The following is a 15,476-nucleotide window of genomic DNA, read 5'->3' on the forward strand; positions in this document are numbered from 1 at the left end:
ACTTTTGAGTACTAAGCTTTTTTTTTTACTGTCAAACGTTTCTTTAAAACAGTGTGAACTACTCCCGAAATGATGTTTATCAAATTTACTATGTGTAGTATAGTCAATCACACACCGTCAGTGATTATTTGTTGAAATTTGGCAAACAGTACATTAGTTGTTTAATTTTTTGTTTGCATGGACGGTATCCATTTTTTATGCCCATTATATAATTTTTTAACATTTAAATCCACCTACTCAATTGTCTATAAAACAGACGTTGATTGCTGTAAATTTTACATATTTCAGTGATTATTTCTTTTGGATTCTTAACAAGTTTTACAGCAGCTTTAATGAACGGTTTAAATTCACTCTAGTTTACTGATTCTTTACCATTCATTTTTAATGCAGTGTCTTGAATACCCTTGTTTTCCAGCTTCTCACAATGAAACTATGTGATGAAAAGTGGTCACATAAACTGTTATAAATTCATTAAAGATTCAATAATGAGAGAAAGTCAAGCTTAATGCCAAATGATATCTGTATTGTATGTCATAGAGTTCAGGACATTATTTATTGAACATCCCTAGTTTTGTACATCAGTAGGGGGATCAATGATCACACTATTTTGAACGACAATGAAGAAACCGGAAGGCACTTTATATTTTACATCAATAAGAAGACCAGAGGTAATCATTTGTTGTAAATAAACAGGGAGACCAGAAGACACCTAATATTTTACATAAATATTGAGACCAAAGGACTCCTTATTTCGTCACCTGAATCAACTCATGTGACTTATTGCTATCTGGGTTTTTTCTGGCGTCGTGCGCTATGCATTGTGCGTTAACATTCGAACATTTTAAGCTTTTCTCTGCAATTCCTCAACCATTTACAACCAATTTTGGCATAAAGCATCTATGGGTGAAGAGGAGATTTTTTAAATCATGGTCCATGCCCTCCACCTCCTAAGGCAAGAAAGTTAGGGCGAAACTACTACAATTTATGAAATCTTTAAAAATCTTCTTTACTCATTGACATCAAGCCGTCGAACTGTTGGCATATTTATTAATTAATTGTCCCAGGGTCAGGGGCCCTGAGGTTAGGACAGGGCTATAAAAATTTATATCGTGAAATGCATTTATTCTCCAAAGTTTTGAAATTCATGACCCAAAGGTCAGGGCTTCTGGTGTTACGGTGGGGCTATATAAATTGTAAAGTTAAAATTCATTATTTCTTTGAAAAATCTTCCTCTCTGCTCCTGGATATTAATTGAACTAACTACATATAGTTATGAAAAACAAGGGAGCCTCTTCCAGAATTATAAATGTCAAGGCCCCTGGCTCATTGGTACCATTGAGGGGTGGGGGCTCTTATTAAATACTGTAACTGAATTGATGCTTTGAAATTTGTTCTTTGGTATAAACCAAATTTTTTAAATGAACAAGGGTGCCTTTTCCTAAATTGTGAAATGCATTACCCCAGGATGAGGGTTTTTGTGGTCAATGGGCACTACTTACTATTGCTAATTAAGGTCTTCCGTCTTCACGGAAGACCTTATAGTTATTGCTCTGTTTCTTCTTCTTATTATTATTATTATTATTTTTCTGACATGATTTCTCGACAACTACTGGATAGAATTACATGAAATTTTCAGGAAAGATGTGTTGTAAGATACTCTTGAAAGTTCCAAGACAGTTTTTGGAAATTCCTCTCTGGTGCCAAGTTTTGGACCATTTTCCTGATTTTCAAACGCCATTTTGTCCACGATTAAACTCAAAAACGGTAAAAGATATCAATGTGAAACTTTCAGAGTTTATAGATGATGATCAATAATTTCCAGGACGCAACTTTTCGTTCGTCGTAAGTACTTCCTGTCGCTACCGGAAGCCAATTCAAGAAGTCTAAATTTTCAACTTTCTTTGTTTTTCAATATTTTTCATTTATTTTTGGAATATTAATAGAGACACTTCTATTGATGCTTACTATATAAGTTGTTTTAATATTGGTTAATCTGAACTCTAGATATTAATATTTGAAAATCTGAAGCGGGCCCAAGATGGCGGCTGTCTATGTCAACTCCGACATTTCGCGAGTAGGGGCTTATGGGGGCAGCTGAGCGTTTGATTAAACCATTCTGACATAAGGATACATGAAATGCAAAAAACTACTTGGACTCTCACGTAGTAGTAAGTTGCAATTCAGTGTCAATCTTAAAAAACTTTATTTATGTTTCACTGCTTTAGTGTTAATGGGCTAGATACGATATGTAATGTGTACAATGTGAAATATACATTCCTAACGCCGAAATAAAATAAAGGTGATAAGAATGTTTTATTCAATTAATTTCATTGAAGCTATTGCACCTCTTTAATAGATCAGTACAAAAAAAGGTGCGAATATTTACGCGTGGCGTTTGACACGAAATTATGAATAGTGGCCCGCCTTTTATGATTCTTAGACAGGTGTACTGTTGCAAAAGTATGCACAAGTATATTTAAAGCAGTATTCCCAATAGCTAAATGGTTCGCGCGTTGGGGAGAAAAGAGAAAAAAAAGGCGCAATCACGCTGGCGACCTGGATTCACTCCTCCTTGTGATCAAAATTTTGAATCACTTTTTAGTCCGATTTTACAAGTTTTTTTCCTGAATCGGACGGAAGACCTCTCGTTGCTCGCAACGAGATCGTATCTAGTTATTATTGATTATTTGAAATGCACTTTTTTGTTCCCCTACTCTCTATATAGGTATTAAGAAGCTAAACTCGGCATGCTAAGTATATAGTTATGGTGAGCAATGGTGCTTTATCTAGTACCCCGTTAATATGGATTTTATCTGTAACCTCTGGTCCGCCCTTATTTTCTTTTCAGATGTCTTTTGGTTAAGATGGGTCTAGATGCCTTATCTATGGATTCATATAAATTTTATTTTATGTCTGGTTTCCTTAAAAATGTACAACAAGGGGACCACTGCTCTCCCTATTTATGTACATTATAAGGTGACATCTGGTCCACTTTGTGCTGTAAAATATAAAGTGACCTTTGGACCTCATAATGATCTACAACATAGGGTGAACTCTGACCCCCTATTCATGTATAAGGTGACCTCTGTTCCCCTTATGATGTACAATATAATCTGACGTTTGGTTTTGTACAGTATAAGGTGACCTCTGGTCCCATTTCTGTTGTACAATATAAAAGTGACCTTTAGTCTCCATAATGAAATAAAATATAAGGTGACTTTTGGTCAACCTATTGTTGTAAAATATTAGTGTGCCTCTGGTCCACCTAGTGACGAACGTTAAAAATGACCCGAATGCTTTGTCCCCCTACTAATGTACAATATAAGGTGACCCCTGGTCCCCTACTAATGCACAATATAAGGTGACTTCTGGTCCCCCTACTGATGTTCAATATAAGATAACCTCTGGTCCCCCGATTGATGTAAAGTGCATTATAAAGTGTCCTCTGGTCCCTCTACTGATGTACAATATAAGGTGACCTCTAGTCCCCCTACTGATGTACAATATAAGATAACCTCTGGTCCCCCAACTGACGTAAAGTGCAATATAAGGTGTCCTCTGGTCCTCCTACTTATGTAGAGTACAATATAAGGTGACCTCTGGTCCCCCTATTGATGTACAAAATAAGGTGACCTCGGGTCCTCCTACTGATGTACAATATAAGGTGACCCCTGGTCCCCCTACTAATGTACAATATAAGGTGTCCTTTGGTCCCCCTACTGATATACAATTTAAGGTGATCCCTGGTTTCCAACTGATGTACAATATAAGGTGACCCCTGGTCTTCCTATTAATGTACACTATAAGGTGACCTCTGGTCCCCATACTGATGTACAATATAAGGTGACATCTGGTCTTCCTACTGATGTACACTATAAGGTGTCCTCTGGTCCTCCTACTTATGTACAATATAAGGTGACTCCTGGTCCCCTACTGATGTACAATATAAGGTGACCCCTGGTCTCCCTACTGATGTACAGTATAAGGTGTCCTCTGGTCCCCTGACTGATGTACAATATAAAGTGACCTCTGGTCCCCTGACTGATGTACAATATAATGTGATCTCTGGTCCCCCTACTGATGTACAATATAAGGTGACTCCTGGTCTCCCTGCTGATATACAATATAAGGTGTCTCCTGGTCCCCTACTGATGTACACTATAAGGTGTCCTGTGGTCTCCCTACTGATGTACAATACAAGGTGACCCCTGGTCTCCCTACTGATGAACATTATAAGTTGTCATCTGGTCCCCTGACTGATGTACAATATAAGGTGACCTCTGGTCCCCTGACTGATGTACATGTACAATATAAGGTGTCCTCTGGTCTTCCTACTGATGTCCCCTACTGATGTACAATATAAGATGACCTCTGGTCCCCCTACTGAGGTACAATATAAGGCGGCCTCTGGTCCCCCCTATGATGTAAATATCTGGTCTCCCTTTTGATGTACAATAAAAGGTGACCTATGGTCGCCCTAAAGGTGTGCAATATAAAGTGACCTCTGGTCTTATTAACTTTTTGTTACCTCTGGTATCAGCATAAAGATTATGGGAACAAGCGGAAGTGTTATATTGTACATCAAAAAGGATTTCATACTTCACAAATTGTTGTATATAAATAAGACAAAGGTAATCTTATGTTGTACATTATTATGATGTGACTAAAAGTTGTAAGTAGGCAATAATTTAAAATCATGGTATGTGTAGAATTATTTTTTCAAATCCTCTCCAAAAAAAGTTGCGACCCTAATTTTTTTGGCAGGGAAAAAAGTGCACAATTTCTCCGAATTCTCTAAATGTATATAATTGGAATTTGGAGGATTAGTCAACTTGCTTTCTTTAAATACATTATATGTATCCCAAAAGTAAATAACAATTGGTGCATTTTAAAAGTGTTATTTCTTTTTTTTTTTTAAATGTAGTTTTGATTGGTTTGTGAATTTGATGTGTTAATTCCAGGGAAAGGGGAGGAGAACTCCATGCAGCCCCACACTTCGCAATACAGGAGGTACATCTAATTTGTAAGATAAATAAAATCAGGAGTTTACTAATAAGTGTTAAATTGATGAGGTCGCCTATTGAAGCATGACCTCATAAGGAAGACAAAGGAAACATTACATAATTTATTAACAAATAAATATTCCATCATTTTAAAGGATTGGTGAAAAGTCCAAGCGAAATGAAGAGGTAGGGGGTGGTAGGGGGCAAGATCTTCATCCTCCCCTAGCTTGTTAGAGATCTGCGAATGCAGAGACTGGACCGTCGGCGTCGTTTACTCTGAGTCGCTTACTATAAGTAAGGAGATCAGAGGTTATGCACTGTGTTATATAGATACTATAACCTTACATGGAATAATAAAATCATAGGGGAGACCACAGGTCACCCCACATAATCCTTAAATGTGAAACTCTTATACATGTATATCATGTATCTTATAATATTGCAGTAATGTTGCTCAGCACCCCCTCCCCCTCTATCTTTTCTAATACCAATCAGATGGTTATTCCTTTGACGAAAATAAATTTTCTGGGTTTTTTACACTGATAAGGACTTCACAGTATTACGATTTATTCTATTTTCACTTTACGTATGCAACGCACTACATTTTGTAGCGGAGTAAACAGGCCCGATAGTCGTGAACTGAGCAGGGGACCTACGGTCCTAGTTGAGCGTACGTTTTATCCTTCTGCTGACCTAGCTACTGTCGACATTTCATGGCTATATTTAAGTATTTTAGGTATTTATTGGCTTAGAATCATCAAATTTTGTGAGTCGATGCATCTTGGGTTTTCGGAGAGTGACGACCAAAAAGTAGGTCACAGTGACCTACTTTTGACATTTTATGGTTTTATTCAAGTTTCTCCGGTACTTATTGGCTTAGAATCATCAAACTTTGTCAGTTGATGCATCTTTGTTTTTCGGAAAGTGACGACCAAAAAGTAGGTCACGGTGACCTATTTTTGACATTTTGTGGCTATATTGAAATATCTCAACCACATATTGGCTTAGAATCATCAAACTTTGTCAGTTGAGGCATCTTGGGTTTTCGGAGAATGTCGATTAAAAAGTAGGTCGCGGTGACCTACTTATGAATACCAGTTACTTATTGGCTTAGAATCATCAAAATTTGTCAGTTTAGGCATCTTGGGTTTTTGGAGAACGTTGACCAAAAAGTAGGTCACCGTGACCTACTTTTGACATTTGATGGCTATATTTAATTATATTTGGTACTTATTGGCTCAGAATCATCAAACTTTGTCAGTTGAAGTATCTTAGGGTATAGGAGAATGTCGACCAAGAAGTAGGTCACCGTGACCTACTTTTGAATATATCTCAGGTACTTGTTGGCTTATAATCATCAAACTTTGTTAATTAATGTATCTTGAATCCTCAGAAAATTTAAATCAAAAGGTAGGTCACTGTTACCTACTTGTGGTATTTTATAATTATATTATAATATATTCTGTCTTAATTGGCTAAATATTATCACACTTTGTCAGTTGATGCATTTTGGGACTTATGATACTAATAGAGTTGGAGGCTTATAATAGAAGTGATAGATTGTACAATTTATCAGAAGAGCGATTCAAGGCCCTTGGGCCTCTTGTAAAATGTATGATTTCCTTTCTTTTTCAAATGATAATTGACAGCAAAAGATATCATATTTACAAAATTAATTTGGTATCTAACTGTTTATTTGTTGATCCCCCCCCCCTTGCTTCCATAAATTAAAGAAGAGAAAAAAATGTTCAGACTACGTAATTCATTTCAATGTCTAATTGAAATCCCGTATCATTTAAAATAATGTTTGTTGACTTATGGCACATGTTCACTTATTTGTCATTATTTTTTCAAATTCTTAAAACTTCATGATAACGAAAAACATTTATTAAATTTATTTTAGACTTTTTTAAAATAAATTACAAGTTTTTATATCTACTTCTTTATATATTTCTTCAAAAATATCTTGATTTTCCCCTAAACTATATACTATAGAAATTTCAAAAGATTGAAAATCTCGCTATCAATTATCCATAAACAATAACTTCTAATACGAACTAACATAAAACCTCTCCTTTAAATGATGGAAGGACGTACAAAAACTATAAGGTGTCAGGTGCTCATTGCTAATGTTATTTTTAACTCTGAATGTCACTGTTTAAGGGAGAAATTAATATGATGAATCAAGTATAACTCATATATTATGCTCTTACGTAGGCAGTGAAAAAATATTTGAAGTAATGATTGTTATTTATTATTATTTTCATTGAAAAAGGTTTGCTATGTAAATAAATGATAGCTTTATTACATATGCAAATTCACTATAAATGAACAATTGAAAGAAAAAATGAAAAGCTGAATTATTAATAAAACTTAAGTATGTGTTTTAATTGAATAAGTATAAAATTTGTTGCACTTACCTTGAATACAGGTTGAAATCGTTTCATCAGATATTGGTGGCGTCTTCATATTTTTGAACCGTTCTAGAATAGACATTTGAAACAAAGTTGCATGTATCTTAGAAATTTGAAGTGATAATATTTCATATTTATATTACGTGTATCAAGCACGTGTTGTTGATTTTTTTTTTTCTGAAGTTACTCTTTTACGTCAATGCATTTAAAATTATTTTTTCATTTCACTGTTCCTCTGTAATTGTTAGTTTATGTTTACTTTATTTGCTTAATACGTTATGTCACATATAATTATTTATATAATACCTAAACATGGACATAACACATCAGCAGATTGCGTGAGGCTTTTAAGACTTTATTGTCATGAACTTTAAAGAATTTTGCATTTCTCTTTTTTTTTTTACCAAGAACATAATATCTAATCTACATGTACCTTAATGCAAGCAATGTAACCATCTGTTAGGATGTTGGTTTACATTTTTATAAGACAGAAAGATACCCTAACTAGACCTACATAAAATCAAGTTCTATTTTTTATACGCATCGCTAATGCATGTAACCTGTATCTCTTCTTAATTAAGCTGCCATTTCAATTTTTTTTGTTTTTCATCTGTTCTTAAAGTATTTTGTACATGAGAAAAATATCCAATCATTTTTATAAAATGTGCAATAAATTACAAAATATCTAAATGTAAAGATAATTTAAAATTACCCATTCTTCAATTATATTTATTTTCACTCATGCATTTATATTATCTTTACAACTTTTATCTTTATACATGTACGTATTTGTTCTGTTTTAAGTTTCAATACATTTATTAAATCATTTTATTTAAAATATTAATTTCATGATGATTATTAACATTTACATGTAATAATTATTGCTATTGGCAAATACTCTTGACTACTGTAGAAGTATTTTTTTCCGCGTGGTATTAATTTACACTATGTTCGCGGTCAAAAAGTTTCCGCAGAAATTTATCCAAGCGTACTAAATATAAATGTAAGGCATATAGTGACAATCTAGAAAATCCGCGTTATTTTCTACCCGCGGACTAAAAAGAAATTGATATTCAGCGGAATTATGACCCCGTGGAAAAAAAGTACGTCTTCAGTATTTTCTCTTTTTATTGGAGAACAAAATATGTTCACCATAATAATAAACTTGCAGAAAAATTCCAGTTTCTGTAGATACATTTTCATGGAATTTTACATAATATCTTACGTCTCCGCAATGGCGCGATGGTGAGAGTCACAAAGTAAGAATTTTAGTCCTTATGTTGAGGGATTAACCCTACTGCAGGACTGGAGGACCAGTCATTTGGTTAAAACCGAGGTCCCGTGTCGCAGTAAGTACTGGCGCAAAATAAATTCATCGCTGAGTGCCTCCAGAAGAGTGAAAACATTTCAAGACGGACGTTTTACATTAACATAAGAAAAACCAATACTTACATGTTTGTTATCTTTGTAGTTTTCATATGTTTTCTAATCAATTCCATAAAGTAACATAGTCTTCTGTTTCTTGTATACAATATGACTCAATTATCCTTTTTTAATTATTTATAACTTTAGAAAGCGTAAGCACTTTCATTAGAATTAAGCTAAATAACTGTATATTAATTTAAGAAATTAATTCTTTACATGTGTTAACGTTGACAAATGAAATGAAATTCATATAAATGGTACCTACATGCAATGTTTCTAAACTATTATCTTAATATTAATTAAAAGTAATCGACACATAATAAATGACGGTAAAATTATGGCAGTATATTTCCATCCAAAGGTTATCACAAAATCACGTGGCTTAAAACACATTTATTTTTTCATAAAAGAAGCAACGATTTTTTATTCGTCTCACTAGATAAAATTGGCAATGTTAGTATTAGTTTGCCTTTGTTTGCTGTATTTTAGTACAGTAGACGGGGTAGGCTATGTTGGAGTCAGACCTTCATCACGTAATAAATGCTATTACGAAAATATCAAGGACGCTCATTTTAGTTACGATAGAAAGGATTTCTGTGAAGGTAAGATTTGGATTTATTGGAATGGATTTAAATGTTAAATTGGTTTCGGGAGGTTGTTTTGAAATAATTTAAGAAACCTGAAAATATAGAACGAAAGCTATTCAATACTTTTTTTTTTGATGAATTGTCGCCCGCATATCAGATTTTTGTGAGGGTAAGATTAGGATTTATTGGAATGTATTTTTAAAACATTGATTTACGAAACTTGTAATTTGAGAAACCTGTAAATATAGGTAATCAATTCTTTCTTTTGAAGAATTGTTGCCCGCCTTGCGCAGTGGATAGAGTATCTCCTCTAGAGTCGCGAAGTAAATAGATGATCCTTACGTTGCGGGTTCGAATCCCACTGTGGGACGTGGAGACCTGTCCTTCGGATGAGACCGTATAAACTGAGTTCCCGTGCATGCTTTGATCAGAGGTTTGATATAGACCGTAATGATAGCTCAGTCGGCAGACAGCTCACTCCTTGATCGGAATTTCAAGAGTTTGAATATCCGTCGCGTCTAGCCTAAATCAATAAAACGGGAATCAATTCTTTGCCATGCTCTGCTGGGATCTTTGAAGTGAAAGATGCTAGTCCATTGAATGGAATCTTAAATACCAATACCCTGTGTCAAGACAGGCGTTGCCACGATAAGCCCCCCCCCCCCCTCCCTCCCCCACTGATGAATGTTTTTGAGTGCCGAGAAATCTTTATATGGAAGAAAATTTAGGTATGGAACTTAAAACAATATACAATAAATCAGTTAATCAAATTAGCGTTCATGCTTCTTAAGAAAAAACATATTTAGGGACAACGTGTAGAACATCAAAGAATGTTTATGCTTGTCTATCTTTTTAACATCATATCTCTTTCGAGAAGTTTTCATTTATATGGAGATGCTACTACTTGTCGTTAGAGGGCTACAAATTTGAACTATTTTGCCACCGAGCAGAACTTTATCTTTTTGTGCAAAAACCTACTGCAACATGGATTCTGAAACTCGGTTTATATGGTCTTATCCGAAGGACCTGTCTCCATGTCCTGCGATGGGATTAAAACTCGCGACTCGCGACGTAAGTATCACCTTCTTATTCAGCCACTTTAGAGCATAATTATTATGCTATTGTACTGTGCCACGCATACAATTATCAGTCAACTTAAGATATTTAAATCTGCAAATATTTTTCTTATATGAATCTATTAAAGATAAAATATGTTCAATTCTGTATGAATTTACTAGGGATTCAGAGGTTATAGCATGTCCGAAAAACAGACCGAGATGATTTTTATTGACATATTTCTCCTCAGGAACCTGGATTTTTATCAATCAGACACTCAAAAAGCTAAATAAAAAAATACTAGGGGTACCAGCGTACATTTATTTTTTGTTTTAGGTCCTTTTGAATGGTGCAATGTAAACAAATGTTGGACAACCTGTGGCTCGAAAGAAAGACAGTCGCCCATCAACATTAAAACAAGAAAGACAAGGTCCTTAAAACGGTACCGTGGAGACATTGTGTTAAAGGGTTTTGATACAAGAGTGAATGCCAAAATCTACAATAATGGTATCAGATACTGACAATTTTAATTAACATTAAAATGTTTACTATGCAGCAACATGATTAAAAACGTGTTGCACCAAACAAAATTAATAATTGTGTTTTTGTCGCTTGCTTTGTATTTCTCATTGGATTAACTGGTGCAATGTAAAAAAAAATTATGATTAACACACAGCTTGGTATATACAAAGATATATTAGTACATAACCATTGAATTTTCTTAATTTAACAATTCTAGACACATGTAGCTTGTGAAATAAATGTCCTGTTCATAATTTTTATCGATTTTTTTTATATTGAAGATTTTATAGGACCTGTTAACATTAGAAAATCACGTGTACGTGTCACTAATAAGCAAACAATCTCCGTTTTCTTTAATTCAAAAGGACATGCACCGCACTTCGAAGTGAATAAAGAGGAACGAGGAAAAATAACTCTTACGCATGTTCCTTTTAGAAGACATAGAACATACAACTTCGAACAGCTGCACATTCATGTTGGCAAAAAGAGGAGGAAAGGTTCAGAACACTCTATAAACAGCAAATTTTATCCCATGGAGGTATGACAAGGATTATTTTAAGTCCTAAATACAACAACAAAAGATTTTGAAATTCATTTCAGTTTACATGTCTTAGCAATTGAATGTAGAAAAACATCGTTTATTCAAATTAGAGGAATAAGGTAAAAGCATTAGATGCATAAGAATATCGGTTATGTAAAAAAAAAAAAACATGTTAACGGTTTCTTTATATTGCAGAGATGGGTAGTTACATGTATTTCTCTTTTAATGCATGAAATGGATTTTATAAGTTATGATATTTTTTCCTTTTAGGCTCACTTGGTGTTTTATGACAGGAGGTACAAAAACATAACATACGCTAAATTCAGGCCAGAAGGATTGGTTGTCCTATCGGTAATGATCAAGGTAAGTACATTCATCTAAAGATTTCTGGCATTTAGCATTAAAAATGTGGAAATACAGTATGTCAAAATATAAAGATAAAATTAATTTTTACGATATACATTTAAGAATATAATTTGTGTAAATGTTATTCAGGTTTTACTACAGTTGTAAAAAAGATTCTAAATTTAATTACAGTTGAAATAATATATCATCTATCATGTTTCAAGGTACAACATGAAAATGACAACGATAAAGAGGAAGAAGATGAACAAGGGCATATAAGAGACCATAAAGACGTTTGTAAAATAATATTATTAGATTAGTAATCCATTAAAACAATCTTTAGGGAATTTGTAGAAATTATGTTATGTCCAATTATTGGTTTGAACTACATACCAGGTAAAACTAGTGCTAATTGTAACGGGGACCGTTACAGATGTTCCCCAAACGCTCCCCAACTCCCTTTCGGTGCCATATTCCCTGGAAGCTTCATTAAATAAGACAAACTTTATGCATTTGAGACTTTAACAACGTTTACCCAGAAGTGTACAAAGTTCATTCAAATTTTAGCATTGCACGCGTGCGCATGTGAATGCATGTGCGTAATGACCATATCATCTTATCTACACAGTCTATATATTTTAATACACTAAATATTAAAGTATTTAATCCAAAAGTATTAAAACAATGCGCTCATTCAAGTGTTTTTTTGATTTTGCTCATTTCACGTGCACGTACGTGCATATATGAGCATGGTGACCATACCTTCTTGTAGATGTCCGTTACATCTATCTATGTTCTAAATCTCACCCCGTTTGGTTGAAAACCAAGGGAGTTATAGCTGTTTAAAGTTTCAGCCAATCAGATTGCAGCGCACGTACATGCACGTGTATGCATGTGCATGGTGACCATATTTTCTTGTAGAAGACCAGTATATCTATCTATGTTCCAAATCCCACCCTGTTTGGTTGAAAATCAAAGGAGTTATAGCTATTTAAAGTTTCAGCCAATCAGATTGCAGCGCACGTGCATGCACATGTTTTCCTGATAATTGCTATATATCATGTTGTAGGATATTCTAATGCATGGCTATTTTCAAAATTTCAAAGGATTTCGTCAGAAAACAAGAAAGATATTGAGACTTTAGTTTCAGCCAATCAGAGCAAAGCGCACGTGCATGCGCGTGAGATCTTGCTATTTTGACCATGTCATATTGTCTATGCTACTAATATATCCTTATGTTATAAGTTTCAAAGCATTTCATCAAAAATTTAAAAAGTTACGCCTGTATCAATTAAATCGGTCATTTCACATGTTACACGTGCACGCTCTTGCAAGCACGTGCGCGCAAAATGACCTTCGATACGCAAATCTACTAACACATCTACTGACCCTAAAAACATTTCACCTTAGTCTGATGTATAGTTTACGAGATCATTCCCGGACAAAAAAGTACCCAGGAAGAAGAAGAAGAAAAATAACTAGAAAGTTTGCTATTGCAAGCAATAGCTTATGTCGTCCCCGAATTAGAGAAGACTTTCATTATTTGTCATCACTAAATCAAAACCCATTATAGCTAAGCTTGGAAAACCATCAACTCGTATCAGTCCTTTCAGTACTTTCAGTACTTTGATTTAAAATCAAAGTTAAAGAATTTGCACTTTGTCCCTGTTTCCATGGCAACTATTGACAAATTGACAATTTGCAATTTTTAAATGCAAATCGCACAATTACATATACTAACAATTACAACAACAAAGTTTCATGAAGAATGTCCAAGGGACCAGAGAGAACACTCGCGGACAAAATTCGTCGCTTTTTTTAGGTTTCCATGGCAACGGTAGCCATTTTGAAACTGAATGACCACATGGCACAACAACAACCAGTGATCGTCCTTTGAGGAAAGTTTCAGGAAGATTGTCCCAGCCATCTCCGAGAAAACGCCTGGACAAAAAACATGCGTACAATCGCAATATGTCGTCCCGACGACTTCGTCTGGGACGACATAATAATGATAAGAAACAGAGTAAAAACAATATGTTCCCCAACTTCGTTTGGGGAACATAATGATGAGGGGGTATAACATGTATGATAGGACTTCTCATAGCTTTTCTCATTTTAAGAAGATATGTCAAGATTGTTTACTATCCTCATATTGGTGTAAACATTGAAAACATCTACAGAATTTAGATATGTTTTACTTATTTAAATGACTTAATATGATTTTGCTACATTTGAAAAAATCTCATGCGAAACAAGCTGAGGAAGCCTCCACATAATGTGTGCTGATTATTAGTTTAAAAACCCATCGAACATTTTTCACTCATAATCAGATGCATCTACGTACATGTACATGCATTAACATCTGGTGGAGAGCTTCAAATTTAGATTAGTACTAAGACCTTATTCTTGCACTTACTTTGACATGGGACATCTGTTTATACATATGGTCTCAACCGAAGGACCGATCTTCACATCCTTGTTCAGGGATTGAGTCTGATACGTACAATGTAAGAATCAACACCCTACACCGCGACTCTGAAATAAAAGTTTTAACCATATTGCTAGGGGCGTCCACTTTTCACGATAAAATTAAATTTAAAACCATGGTTGCCAGATGTGGCTCTTCATACCCTCAAGTAGTATGATTTCAATAAACCTGAATTTATTCTACCCGAGGAGGCTTCCATATGAATAGATTCATTTTAAGAAAATGGAATAATCTTTTGAGAAAATGTGTCAAGGTCTTTCCTTTCTTGTCCTTTATAAAGTTTTTGATTTCCCTATGTGGCCTTATTTCCCCTTAAGATTAACCAATTTGAATCCACATTGTACAGGAGGATGTTCCTTACAAAATGACTTGATATTAAATTTTTGTTCTTGACAAGGAGATTGTTTAAAAGAAGTTTTCCTATATAATCCAATGTAAGACTTTCATCGACTGCTATAGTCGCGCTCTAACCCAGCCGGGAGAAAAGCTTCGTAAAAAAAATGGTTATAAAGCTTTTTCCCATCTCCTTTATTTTGATCTTTCCAAGTTGTTATTGAGAAGAGGTTTAAAACTTCCCATCAAATTTTCACTGGTTATTTATAATCCAGGTCCTCCCTCCTTGAATGAGTGCGTGTTGCTTAATTAAAACATTTGATTTTGAATTCTTTTTTCCTAGGAATGCATTTGGCAAGTTAAGTCGAAAATTGACCAAGTGGTTCTGGAAAAATATAAATACTAAAGTTAATGACAATGGATAAATTTTATTTAAAAGCCCGTTTGAGTCTTCAGCTCATGAACAGGTGAGCTAGATGCAATTAGCTTTTCAATATTCTTTGTTTACACACATAAATTCATCAGAAACTGTTTCTTTTAAAGATTTGTAACAAAGATCACGACGAAGACTATGCACGTTATTACAACAAAAGACGCTACAAAGGGGTATTGTAAAACTTTTACTTGTACAAATGTTTACAATGAATTTTGTAAAAGTAATAGTTAAATCAGAAAACTTTCTTTATTTTTGCATATAGAGATTCATAAATTGCTAAAACTTTTTTTTTCTTCAGCATCGTCGTTGTAAATTGAGGTTTGCTA

The 15,476-nt window shown here is 34.3% G+C and overlaps 1 protein-coding gene across 1 annotated transcript; it reads left to right on the forward strand.

Moving 5' to 3' along the window:
• Positions 1-8,651: 8,651 nt before the first annotated feature.
• LOC134281006 (nacrein-like protein) lies at positions 8,652-12,186 on the forward strand (the record flags this gene model as incomplete). The annotated part of the gene is made up of 5 exons (XM_062763461.1): positions 8,652-8,662; positions 9,332-9,444; positions 11,373-11,545; positions 11,819-11,911; positions 12,118-12,186. Coding segments are annotated over exons 1-5 (459 nt in total), but the record flags the coding sequence as incomplete, so codon positions are not given.
• Between the last annotated feature and the right edge of the window lie 3,290 nt (positions 12,187-15,476).

This window comes from Saccostrea cucullata, unplaced genomic scaffold (assembly GCF_032062105.1).
Source record: "Saccostrea cucullata isolate Sc308-1 unplaced genomic scaffold, CSIRO_AGI_Scuc_v1 ctg12656, whole genome shotgun sequence".
Classification (NCBI taxonomy): Eukaryota; Metazoa; Mollusca; class Bivalvia; order Ostreida; family Ostreidae; genus Saccostrea; species Saccostrea cuccullata.